Genomic DNA, 13,479 nt, shown 5'->3' on the forward strand with positions numbered 1-13,479 from the left:
AGCCATATCTATTTTCCCCTTTGCTAGGAGCAAACTCAAATTCAAATTTGTGGTTCAGTGTTTTCAACCAAGATAGATTCATTTGAACTGTTTTCTTTTTCAGTCTTGAGCTCTTGTTCTACTTTAAATTTCCCCTAATTCTGATAGTTTATAGTTCTTGGTTTTGTTTTACCATTCTGTATCTTTTTAAACCATCACTAAGTCCTTTGGGTAGTGGCCAGTTATAAAGACAGACATTAGTTATTAAATGTCATTTGCCAGACAAGTTCAGATATTTTTCTCTTAGTTTCCAAACTTTTCAAGTGTAAGAAAATTATATTAATCCCAAATTTCAGACCCAAGCTATCACAAACAAGTCAGCTGTTAAACGATTGCCTCTACATGTTCAGATTAAGTTTATGATAAAGATTTTTGCCAATTCTGTTACAAAAAAATAATTGTAACATTTTAGCCACTTCTGTATGATGACAACATGAATCACACTGGGATTTTAGTTAAAACTGTCATTCTTTCCATGGAAATGTTCCTTTCTGCCTCCTGCTCCTGGAAGGAAGCCAGAAGTACAGCTCTAGGTCAGTCAGTAGCTGGAGACAAATGACAGGAAATACAAATGAGTAAACCGCCTGCCCACTGTTCATCAACACCATTTCAAGATTTCAGAGAAGTGTCTGATGAGAAGAAAAGGTTGTTCTAAGACATCCTCGAGGGATTTGTGCTTCAGGCTTTCTTATCTTCCGAAAGGGGAAAGAACATCTACTACAGACACCATGTGTGTCCTATTAAAGTTGTTTTTATTTTGGAGTGTTGTAAAAATGGTTTTACATCTTTTACATTAAGATCAGAGTAGCTCAGTGCTGAGTAAAAATCATAAAAGAAAGGCCTCTTTTGGAATTTTCCTGTCTTCACCTTGTTACACAAAGGACTTCGGGCCTTCGGTGGCATATGTAATTGAGAAATTCTTTTAACAAGTACCCATAAAAGAGACTAGGACATGCTGCCCCAGACTATAATTAAATGGGGATGGTAGAGATTGCAGATAGGAAGCTCAGAGAATGGTACAGAGGTGTGGCTTTTCCACTTGCTCACTCAATCCCAGTTCACTCCAATAACCAAGACTGGCATCAGGACAGGCTCAAAAGGAAACTGGGGGAACAACACATCTTCTCTCTATGCCTCAGGCTCCATGGTGTGAGCTTCCACAGTTCTTGAACTCTGTCTATATGTCCAACTCTGCATTTAGTCCTGTCTTATCTGGACATTGTAGACTGTGCATACTACACCATGAGAACCATTCCCCTGCTTCCCCATTGACTCTGACATCTACCTTGCAGTGTGAGTGGGAAACGTGAAAGATATCATTTCAAAAGACAAAGAAAGAAAAGAGAGATCTCTACCTCCACCAGGAATAAGCCGGGATAGATCAAGTAAAACAAACATGAAAAGGTAGAAGGTAGGAAGAGAGTAGGAAAGACTACTTCCCACTGTTATCACCTAACACAGGATTTTCTCATACTTAATTGAGAGATATATGCATAGACATGTGGAATCTTTGCTAAACATCAACTTCCTAATTAACATTTACAAAATGAATGGCATGGATAACTCTCAATTTATAATCTGTGAAAATAAAATAAGAAACTATAACCAGCTACCTAGAAAATAGTGAAATTTTCTTAATTGAAACTAACACAAATCAATCATTTCTTTACAAAAGTATGTAGTAGAAGTGGAGCTCTAGCTCAAGTGGTCAAGTGCCAGCATTGGTAAAAGAAGCTAAGAAAAGTCCCTGAATTCAAGCCCCAGTCTACACACACACACACACACACACACACACACACACACACACACACACACACACACACACACACACACACACACACACACACACACACACACACACACACACACACACACACACACACACACACACACACCACAAGATTTTAAAGTATCTAACATATTACACAGAAGGATAACAAAAATTCAATTTTAAATGCTGCTTCTTTATATAAAAATTTCAAGGAGACATTCTTGACAGTCTGAATGGTTCAAAAGAAAAGAGATTCTCTCTTATCCTCTTCCTTCCCAACTGCCCTTAAGACTGCTGTGTATAAGCAGACCACATAAATTGAAAGTCAAAATTAAACAAAATGTACAGAAATAAAGAACATATGTCCCAAGCATATTTTCTCGACCCTATCCTACTGAAAATGTACTTATTTCCTGCTCTCAGTTTAATCCATCGCAATCTACAATCATCTCTAGTTATATTATCTAATACCTACTGCTGCTTTCTGTTTATGTACAGAAAGCATAGAGTAGAGAGGTCTTATTACTACTACTTTTGGACAAGTAGATGTTTGCTGAGATTAAGGATCTAAGTTGCTAAATAATATTTTGTTTTCTACCAAGTTGAGAGTCACTTTTGCAAAGTAAGATAATGATCAGGTAATATTTCATAAAAGGAATTAGTTATTTTTCAAATTGAAATAGTATACAAGTAGTAAAATTCATTTTTTGCACATCGCAAAGAAAATATGATTAGGGCTTCAATAGGAATACTAACAATAGGAAAAAATTCAAATTTGAAGCAGCCATGAGCAAAAATAGCAGAAAGCTATTGAATACGTATCATAGCATCACCTTTATTTACTTTAAGAGTCTGACTACTGAAATGTATCCAAGATAAGCAATAAAAATACTCTCATGCAAAGTATAGAGCCGTGTGTGACTTGGCCTCAGATCACCTCAGGCTTCTTTTTGTGGACCAATGGGAAACTGTCAGTACCCTGATACTGGCCAGCCTCCTTCAGAGGCTGATTCCCAAGGGTAAAGCATGGGAAGAACAGTAACACTCAATTTAAAGAGGGTCTTAATAGGGTAGCAGAATCAGGCAAAGCTAGAGGCTCAGTGCATTGGCATTCATGAAATGACCTGTGGAGCTCTTATAACTAGTCCTCCCATGCTGGATGATGCAGAAGAAAATGGGGATGGGAGTGTATTACACTTAAGAGTACCTATAGAATAAAACATAAAATGGCATTCCTGTGGAGAGGGAGAAACAGTTCAAAGTTGGGAATTTTGATGTCAGACAGCTTTGAACTTAGCATACTGAATAAGAAAAAGACGCAGCAACACTGGAGCTTCCTAGGCTGTGAGTGCAGGTGTAACTCCTGGCTCTACCATGAGTAACTTGCCATGTGTCACCTTGGATCAGTCAGAGTCTCCCTGGAGCACAGATCCTTCCTCTTCCCTAAAATGATGTCAGAATTAAAGATATTTACACACACACACACACACACACACACACACACAAATTAATCATTCAGTAATAAAGCTAAAACAAATTAGATCTTTAAAAATTAAGTACTTTCTACAATTTTCCTAACCGTGCCTCATTCCCAAATACCTTCTCCTGCCTGATATTTCTCTACAGCCTTTGTCTCCCCATGGCATTCTATTTGCTCATCTATTTGAATCTTTGTTGTAACCGTTTGCTCTCGAAAAAGGTTCTCAAAAGAGTTATTTGAGTAATCCCAAAGCTAGATCAATGAATGGTGCCCAGTGAAGCTCAGCAAACAGCTAATGGGATGATGGTTGACATGAGACTTGACAAAATACTGAGGAGTCTCGAATAGATAAGAAAGAAGATTTGGGTTTGAAATCATAATCTTGGTCACTCCTGTGAACCCGTGTAGTATTAGATATACCTGAATATCTTCTATACATAAGCATCCTCCAGCATCTTACCTCAACAGACAAAATTTTGTTCTTCCATTTGCCATTTAAATATATGATAGTCGTTGGTTTATCATTTCTACTAAGATATCATCTAATGCATATAATTCAGACTTGACATTCCTTCTGTTTGAAGCTTTTGAATATTCATATACACATCTATTCTGCATATGTATATATAATACATGTAATATATAACATGTATATATAATATATATGATATATGTGTGATACTCAGGGAGTGGGAAGTAAAGATGCTTACAGCTACAATTGTAGCCTTCCCTTGAAAGTAGTTTGCTTTAGCTTTCACTTGTTTCTAAAAGTTCCTTCTTTTTTACCTATTGTCTTTCAGGTTGTCCTCTTTCTTTCTGTTCTCCTCATAATTGTTTTACTGGGAGCTAAGCCATAAGTCATGTGCATATTTAAAGAAGAGTTCTATGTAAGCTTTGAAAGTTGACTCTACAAGCAGCCCTTGGTGCAGAAGGGTAAAAGACATCAGACGCAGAAAGCTTAGAAATTCTCTGGTGCAGCTATGGGGAAAATGGTTCTTTCTTCTCTTGATTGTGAATCTAGGCTCCTGGCTTTCCAGTTCTCTTCCACACCTTCTTTCTATACAGTAAGGACAAAACTTGCTCCTAGAATCAGTGGAATTTAGGATGAGGTTGGACCTCAGTGATCACCCACATCAGTACCTTCAATTTACAAATGAGGAAATAAAGGCCAAGAAAGGTTAAGTGACTTGCTAGGGGTCACAGAAGTAATGAGTTGACAGGATGAAGGGAACCAGATCACATACCAAGTCTCTGAAGAAGGAGTGTTTGAAAAGTCAACAAAATGCCGTAGGTTTGGTCAGAAATGGAAAAGAGTATAACTGATCTAAATGAAAAATTGAAGAGTGAACACTAAGTACTTTGAGTATAAATAAATCCACTACTGAAGAAACTGTTAGATATTCTTTTTTTTAAAAAAAAAAAGCATATGAGAGTTAAGGGGAAAAATAGATTATACTTTTTGTTTCTACACTCACAGCTATTTATTTCTCCATATTTAATAGTTTTCATTGTAAGATCCTAAACAGTGACTATTCCATTACGCTGACCTCTAGCTCATGCCTTTCAGTAATCAAAAGCAGCTGATGTTAATATGCCACTGCTTTAGTGTGAAGGAGGTTAAGACTGTGTTTGAGTGCAATCAGGTTAAGATTGGCTGCAACAGGAGAAAAATCCATACATATGTTGAAAAGATCTGAAAAATGCCTGTATTCCCAACCTGATTATGACTTCCATTTTTGCATGGTTTGTCAAAGCAGATCACCAAAATCAAATCAAGATGTAAAGAGGGATAAAGTGGTTTTCTTCCCCATTCTTCCATTAATCACCATGACCTATTGAGGCAGGGCACTTTTCTCTCTCTCTCCTAAGGCAAGGTAGGACACTCCACTGGAAGTTATGGCAATTTTTATCAACTGGTGCTCAAGTTCCAAAAGCAATTTTTCTAGTTTTGATTTCTTACATTTCTAAGTACAAGTTATTTTTCTTGTGTAGTGATGTGCCATGTATATCAACAATTAAAATTCTATTTCACTTACCTTACAGTAAAACACTAAAATAAATTCCAATATAACTCTGAAAAAAAACCCTACTTAATTGGATAGTTACAGGGACAAAGTCATTTTATTAAACTGAAAACATAGATATAGAAATTAGAGCAGTACCTGATGTTTTCTGAAAGTCAAAATTTGATTAAAATGTAAATACCAAATAAGTCAGAGCCTATTATTTGTTTACTTGAGGAACAAAAAGAATACTAGCAAATGAGACACAAACAATTGGAGGAGGGATGCATAATTCAAATTGCCAATAATGTCAGGTCTATTCCACTAAGACAGTAGCATAAAAAATATAAATGCAATGAAATCACAGTTAACAATCGAGCTGTTATCTATTTTCTAGCAAAGCTGAGGCTAGGTCAAAATAGAGAGTTAGGGGGTAAGATCTAGTTACACATAAGCATGTTCTGTTTAATTTTTGTTATTAACATAAACCACAATTGGGGGACCATGTTGCTGGGAAAGGAGGGGGAGGGGCTAGTTATATAAACAATATACAACAAAGAAAGTCTTTCTTTTCAATACTTGAATATATCAGGTTTGTTTTTAGGCACAAGGTTGCAGGTTAAATGCTCTCAGCTATCCAAGATGTGCCTTATTAGTTTTGTAAGAAAATATTTTCTTATATTTTGACTGAAAAATACCCAGAGTAACTGAACAAAACCAGCCTTGTTAGTGAAAAACAGACACCCCCCCCCCCGATTTTTTTTTTGTTTCAGAAACCCAGTAAGGAAAAGCAAAACTAATTCAAGAGGAAAAGCTGCTTTTCTTAATAGTAGCTTCTGAATCTGGATCTAATAGTTCTCACAGGCTGACTGGAGTCTTCAGGTCTTCAAAGTTTTGTCTTTCTCCATGGATCATAGACATTCTCTATGAGGCAGCATAATGTGAATATGCATCCCCTTTCAAGCAGATAGATGTTCTCTTTCTGAGTTCTAGGAACAACCACCACCACCAAACAAAAAACCCACTGGAAAGCTATGCACCAACAGAAAGAACAATGGCAAATAAAAGTTTGGATAGTTTAACAGGGCAGTTTTCCCAAAATAACTTTTTTTTTTTTTTGCTTTTCTGTATCATGCACTTAAAAACAAGTCTCAGTTTCATTCACGGCAATGCAGATCAGCCAACCATATAATGCATGGCAGCAAGTGAGCAATACTTTAGAATCATAGCCTGTGCTAAGATTTTCATTTCAACCAACTGGGTGTGCTTCAGCAGGCGATGCCTAGCACTGGGCTCTTCCCATTTCTAAATAGGCCTAATCCTGTTATTACAGAATAATTACCACAATTACCACCAGGAGTTGGATAAACACATAACAACATAAACACACACACACACACACACACACACACACACACACACACACACACACACACACACACACACACACACACACACACACACACACACACACACACACACACACACACACACACACACACACACACACACACACCAGTAGCTGTTTTCTACAAATTATTATGAAAACAAAGAGAAAAGGGCTAATTGTGGTAACATTAAGACAACGTTTATTTCTCTCCGTGTTGGGGCAAGTTTATTTTAAGTTGTCTTCTTCAACTACTAATGATGCAGATGATTTTTTACAAATTCCATAAACTTTTCTAATCTAAACTCCTCTCAACTAAAAGTTGGCCACTTCCCCCCCAGCAACATCTGCAGAGGCCTGATTTCACAAGAACATGCTTTTATGGGACATTTGGGAAAGAAAAAAAGGGGGGAGGACAGATAAAAAGACAAACCAATACTATTAGAAACCTCATTTTCAAGCACACATTTGGAAAGTGTACTTCCAAGTTATTTTGAATGTATTGGAGAAGTAAATGAAGCTATTCACACTGTGTATTCTTTACTATTGAAGCTTTTGTTTTTAAAGAAGAATGTATTCCTCCTCATCAATGTGATTATCAGGCTTCCTTCATGAATAAATAACTTTTACAGGAAGGGAGGAGGGAGGCTGGTGGGGGTAACACAGAAAGCACACAACACACCACAGCGATTATTCAAACCTACCTCCTGGACAGTGCCTCATGGCCATCTTGCATCTCCTGGACTCGGCGATGGTTGGGCATGGTATTGTGTCTTTTGCTGGCTTTTTAACAATTTGCCGTGTTCTGGTCTCCAGACCCCATTTAAATCCACATGTGCGATTGTTCCTGCTGCAAGCTCCCCATTCACTCCAATGACCAACTTCACATCCTTCTAAAAAAATTTTTAAAAAATACAGATACAGAGTAGTTTTAGTATCCACTTGCTCCTTTGAAATTAAATTTATACAGCAGCATTTATCCAGATAGCAAATACCAAGTTATGTAGCTGACCAAGCCCTACATATAGATATATATATATTTTTGGAAATACAATTCTTGGAAAAATAGAGAATTTCCAACAAACCTGTCCCACATAAATCATTTTTAAAAAAACCTGTTACTTTCCATTTGTTGTATATTTTTGAAATGGTGCTGCTGGTCAATTCTAACACCACAGAAATGCATAATCTCAAAAGACTGAAAAATGAAACATTTTGTGTCATGACAGAAGCCATCATTTCCTGGGTCCATTCTGAATGCCCTGTCCCAAACCCACAAGTGTATTTGTTTTATTTTGGAAGTTCTAGAGAGACAGGGCAGTGTGGCACAAGGAAAGCTTGTATGGCATTTTCTCTGTCTCTATTCCTTCAATAGATGCGTGGAAACCACATTATTTCTTATTCTCTGCATTGCAGCTGTATGGTCTGCCCCAGGCCATGGAGGTCCTGTGTAGATACCTCCCTACCTCTTGGCTAAGTTTCTTCCCAGTATCATGTGACCTAGTAACTAGAACACCTGGAAGCAGTCACCTCCCACTCCTGCTAGGTCACATCCTGGGCTGCCCCTGGTCACACCTCCCCTCTGACCATAAGAGGGTCCCAAGCCCTGAGGTCACATCCAGATCCAATGTGGCCACACCTTTCCCCCCACCTGGCCACACCTCTTCCTGTCCCTGGCCTAGAGAAGTCCTGGCCTGGGGGGTGGGTTGCTCCTTTTGTGCCTCTTCACTATGCACCACAGGGGAAGCAGTTCAGTAAGTAAACTTCTTTTCCTGCCTGAATACTGTGTGGTGTTCTCTTCATCGGCTACCTAATGAAACCTACCTACTTAATATACCTTACAGCAGTTATCCATTACTATAGTGAGAAAAGTCAACAAAGATAATCAGATCCCTGTTTCCCCCAGGAATGGAAAAGCTCTTAGACACCCTTTCATAGGATTGGTGTATTAGAATACTGAACTTCCATATCAACTTTGCCATGGAAATTCTCCCTCATATCAAGTGACAATCCCACCCAGAGAATTTCAGCATTCTAGGTCTCAGTGGGTATCATGGCCCGCTTTAACACATAAGAATAAATGCAAATGTAAAGTGTACTTATTCCTTTAAAACCTCACATTTGGGCTGGGAAGGTGGCTCAGTGGTAGAGCGCTTGCCTTGCATGCATGAGGCCCTGGGTTCGATTCCTCAGCACCACATAAGCAGAAAAAATTTTTTTAAAAAGCCGGAAGTGGTGCTGTGGCTCAAGTGGTAGAGTGCTAGCCTTGAGCTGAAGAGCTGAGGGACAATGCCCAGGCCCAGAGTTCAGGCCCCACGACCGGATCCAAAAAAAACCTCACATTTAAGTATGTTCTGTACAAACCTTGATTATTAACAGATTATTGTCAAGTTTTTTTCGAGTCTCTCTATTTTAAGAAGGGAAAGTTTATTTGATAATGCATAGCTCTGCTCTATATTGAATCACATGCATCATATGTCAAATAAATTTGAGGGGAGAGGGATGAAATTACAGGTATGTTTAAACCCAAAACTTTGTCAAAGTGTTGTCACTAACAGATCTTTATCTTCTTATCAGAGGCATAAAACATTTCCAAGAATTTTCCAAGGATTAAGACAAATTTTATCAGATGTATGTGAATCATCAACAAAGTATATTTGGCACAAAAATAATGTCAATTGAAAATTTTTATTCAAATAGTTAATTATGGTACTCTATAATTAATTCATTTATACAGCAAAAGCAATAAAATTGCTCATTATCATGGTATTGTTTAAAATCTTTGCTTCTAAACAAAAGTTTGTCTCTAATACTACTGAGCCAGACCTCCAGCACACTAGTATTTGTTAGGTGAAAAGAAATAGATGTGTCACACAGATGACAAAATTTTGTCATCACTTAAGTAGGTTATCCCAGAAACGTATAACTAGCAAATTTTATAGCTAGCTATCATATATAAAACTACCCATCATCATAATACCTAAAATATCAGAAATCAAGAAGAAATTAAATATTTCTCAGAGCTAATGAATAGAAGAACCACTTTTGTTTCTGTTTGAATATATCCAGAATACATATTTTCAAGAAACAGTTAAAAGCTGCACTTTAAGAGTTGTATTAAAAATTACTCACCCACACATTCCATAGTCTCATCTAATGGTGCAAAACCCTCTGGGCATTCATCAAAGCAACGACCTCTATGCAGATAAAAGCCTACTTTGCACTTGGTACAAAAGTCCTTGCTAAAGCAAGAGTCACAGTTTTCTATTCTGCATCCTAAAAACAATTTTAAAGAGAAAAAGAAATTTCAGTTAAAGGAATTTACTTGTTTTGACCAATAAAATTTTTACAAACACCAGTTCGTTCAATCAAAATTCTAGTCGCCTACCTACTGGACAGCATATTGGAAATGAACTTTACAACTTTGGGTGGCAAGGGAAGGAGGGGGGAGAGGAGTATAGGAGCTGGGGGAGGGAAGGGATAGTGGGCAACAACAAGGAAGGAAGGGAAGGGGTATTGACAAGTAGTGTACTCATTGCCTTACTCATGTAACCCTAACCCCTCCGTACAACATCTTAACAATAAAATTTTTAAAAAGTGAAAAGAAAAAAACATTCCAGTAGCCAGAAGATGCATTTTCTATGCTTTAAAATTTCCTAGCATCACCCCATCCTAAATTATTCTGAGCTGGGCACCTGTCGCTGATGCCTGTAATCCTAGCAATTTAGGAAGCTAAGGTATGAGGATTGTGGTTTAGAGCTAGCTGATACATACAAGACAGATACATACAAGAGCTTCTTATCTCCAATTAACCAGTAAAAAGCCAGAAGTAGAGATATGTTTCAAGTGGTAAAGCACTAGCCAAGAGGAAAAAGGCCTGGCAAGAGCACAAGACCCTAAGTTCGAGCCCTTGTACTGACATATACAGAGCACTTATTCCAAAATATTTAGGGTGAAATTCTGAGGTTTGGTTTTAGAGCCTAGGACTTCCTAGACAAGCATTCCGCCACCTGAGGCACCCCTAAGCCCTTCCTTCAAAATCATTTCTACCTCTTCCAACAGCTTTCCATATTAATCAACTAAGTCAAAATACCCTACACAGCAGTAAAATTCAGAAAGGTTTACATCTCCAAATGGGATCTAAAGAAAAGATGGACAAAAAAAAATAACAAACACCCCACACTAGAAGTATGGAATCTGTTCTGCCCTCCAGAAGGCCTACAACAGAGACTACAGAGAGAACATCAATCTATAGCTTCTGATTGGAAGCAGTAATTTTGTTAAATATGTTTGAATGCTTGTTCTAGAGCACCAGTTAATGCTGGTATCACCTTCACCAGATGGGGTCACCTGACATTCTTAGAGTAAAAGGATGTTGGTCATTTTCTTGAGAAACTTCAATGTACAAAAGCATTCTATACATTTTCTTGATTTGTCATGATATTTACACTGAGTGAGGATCTGAATCTTTGTTTAGGAGAAGCGTTACACAGAGAAAATCATAAAGCTAACATGCCAGCTCTCCAATTCCTAAATCCAATCTGTTCACTATAACTCATTAACCTAAGAATTAGTGAAACAAAGTACTTTCATCAATAAATGCCAGCTCTGTAACTTTGAGCAATGACTTGCATCTCTAAACCTTGATTTCTTCATGTTCAAAATAGAACAACTGACCTACCAGGATTATTGTGAGAATTTGTTCTAATTTCTGTAAACTGGCTGGGCTTAAATAAGTAGTCTACAGATAGAAGTAATAGTAGTTTACAAATATATGTGTGTCTACCAAAATACATATACGTGTCTATAAAGACACATAAAAAAATCTAAAAAGCAATAACTAAGAAGCTTGAATTTTATTATCAGATTTTTGGTTCCATTGCCACTGGCATACATTGATAAAAGTAAATACACTTAAAGGAGAAACAAGCAGATGAAATTGATGGATTAATTGAATGATTAGAGTTTCAACAGCTTCTAGTATATCATTATTTATAACCAGTCAGACTAACAACAGTGAACAGCTTGTGAAATGCTAAGAAGACTCCCATGCAGCATTTGTTACTTTAATATGTCTCCAGACCAATATTTAGTTCTCTAAGGATTCTGAAAAGCTTTAAAATCTATAACCGGAGTCCTGGCTCAGCAGTAGTGCACCTGCCTAGCAAGAGGGAGGAGCTGAGTTTAAATCCCAGTATTACCAAAAAGAGAGAGTTCCTACAAGCAAATAGAAAATAAAGTACAAAAATGTAACCAAAGTATGAAATCATTAAATGTGAAAATGTTTTAAGTTGAGAAAAAATAGCTGAAATTGCAATAAACTTTCTGGACCTTTAAAAAGAAGAATGGCAAATTGTTGCCTTTCAAATTTGATTCTGAATAGGTTTTTATATGTAAAGTGACCAACAAAGAGCAGCTTACTCAATGTCTAAAACATTACCAAATTTACAATCTGAACACTAACTGGCATGGGCTAAAGTCCACAGACAGATTATTGCTCATTTTCTAGGGGAGGAAAATAGTAGGCATGGAAGTATGATTTATAACCTCATAAAAGGTTCATTTCTAGCCTTAAATGCTATACCCTGTATTTTAATAAACAGTGGCCTATAGCTGGTCAGTCGCCTCTCAATCATGGTCAAAATACATGACCATTATATCCACAAATTGTTGGGTTTCTTGCTATATTTTTTTCAAAAAGCAAGCAGCTCTCTCTGTTATAGAAGTTATTTTCCAAGAAATGATAAGCATTCCAAAGGACAAAACAGAACTAATGGGTGAGAGAACAAAGAATTTATATTTTTAAAAGGACTATTCACTTCATAAATCAGTTGTTATCTACAACTGATCTGATTTCTCTTTTAAATACAGCCTTTACCGATAAGCGTTACAGCCAAAAAGTTATAGCAATAAGCATTTGGAATAAATTTTACAAGGTTGTTTGCTGGTCTTTATTGTTACTTAGAGCTCCCTATTCTCATTTCATTCCTTTTTCCAGATACTAGTTCACAGAATGTGGGATTTCTGAAATACCTCTCATTCTCTGTAGAGTCACTTAGGACTCCTTCAGGCATAAATCCTACTAGAAGAAAGCTTAATTACTTGTTCTCAAATTTAAGTACAATAAAAATATGAAACATTCAAATGTAGAATGCTACAGCCATTAAAAAAGAAAAAGCACAAAGGGAATTATAAGCAATAACCCTAAAATATTCTATAGCCACTAGTTAAGGAGAAAGAAGGGAGAGAGGGAAGAAAAGAGGGAATGAGGGACAGAGAACAGGAGAGAGGGAGAGAGGGAGAAAGAGAGAGGGGAAGGAACAAGAACCAGCTTAGTGAAGTAAATTTGGGAAAAGAATGTAGGAATTTTGAAATGTTAAAAATTTTATAAAGTTCTGAATCATGAGTGCTCTATAATTATAATTTATGTCATAAAAGTATAACACAAGATTATAAAAGTGTGTATTGGCGACCCACTTTTAAAAGCCACTATATTAACATTATGTAGTAAACCCTTTTGATTAAGAGGAAAAAATAAAGACATATACTCAAACTTTTTCAGATTTGGGTACATGAAATTATACTCACATCTAATAATGCTGAACCCTTTGTAACCTTCAAAATATACATTTGTTTAACCACTATCCTGTTTTCTTCTATTCAGTAACATTTTTCCTTCATTTAAGGAGAAAAAAAGCCTGAACCATTATCTATGCAATAAAGGATTTGTTAAAAGCTTTAATTGAGCTAGAAGCTATTTGCTCATGCCTGTAATCCTAGTTACACTGGAGGTTGAGAT

General features: G+C 36.9%; 1 protein-coding gene across 1 annotated transcript in view; it reads right to left on the bottom strand.

Moving 5' to 3' along the window:
• Positions 1-13,479, bottom strand: part of Rspo2 (R-spondin 2) — a 136,691-nt gene that overhangs the window by 35,142 nt on the left and 88,070 nt on the right. Inside the window, exons 4-5 of the mRNA XM_069991258.1 lie at positions 9,813-9,956; positions 7,385-7,573 (exon numbers count right to left, since the gene is read on the bottom strand). Coding sequence (XP_069847359.1) covers positions 7,385-7,573; positions 9,813-9,956 — 333 coding nt within the window. The remainder of the gene's footprint in view (positions 1-7,384; positions 7,574-9,812; positions 9,957-13,479) is intronic.

This window comes from Dipodomys merriami, unplaced genomic scaffold (assembly GCF_024711535.1).
Source record: "Dipodomys merriami isolate MVZ:Mamm:240054 unplaced genomic scaffold, mDipMer1.0.p SCAF_4, whole genome shotgun sequence".
NCBI lineage: Eukaryota > Metazoa > Chordata > Mammalia > Rodentia > Heteromyidae > Dipodomys > Dipodomys merriami.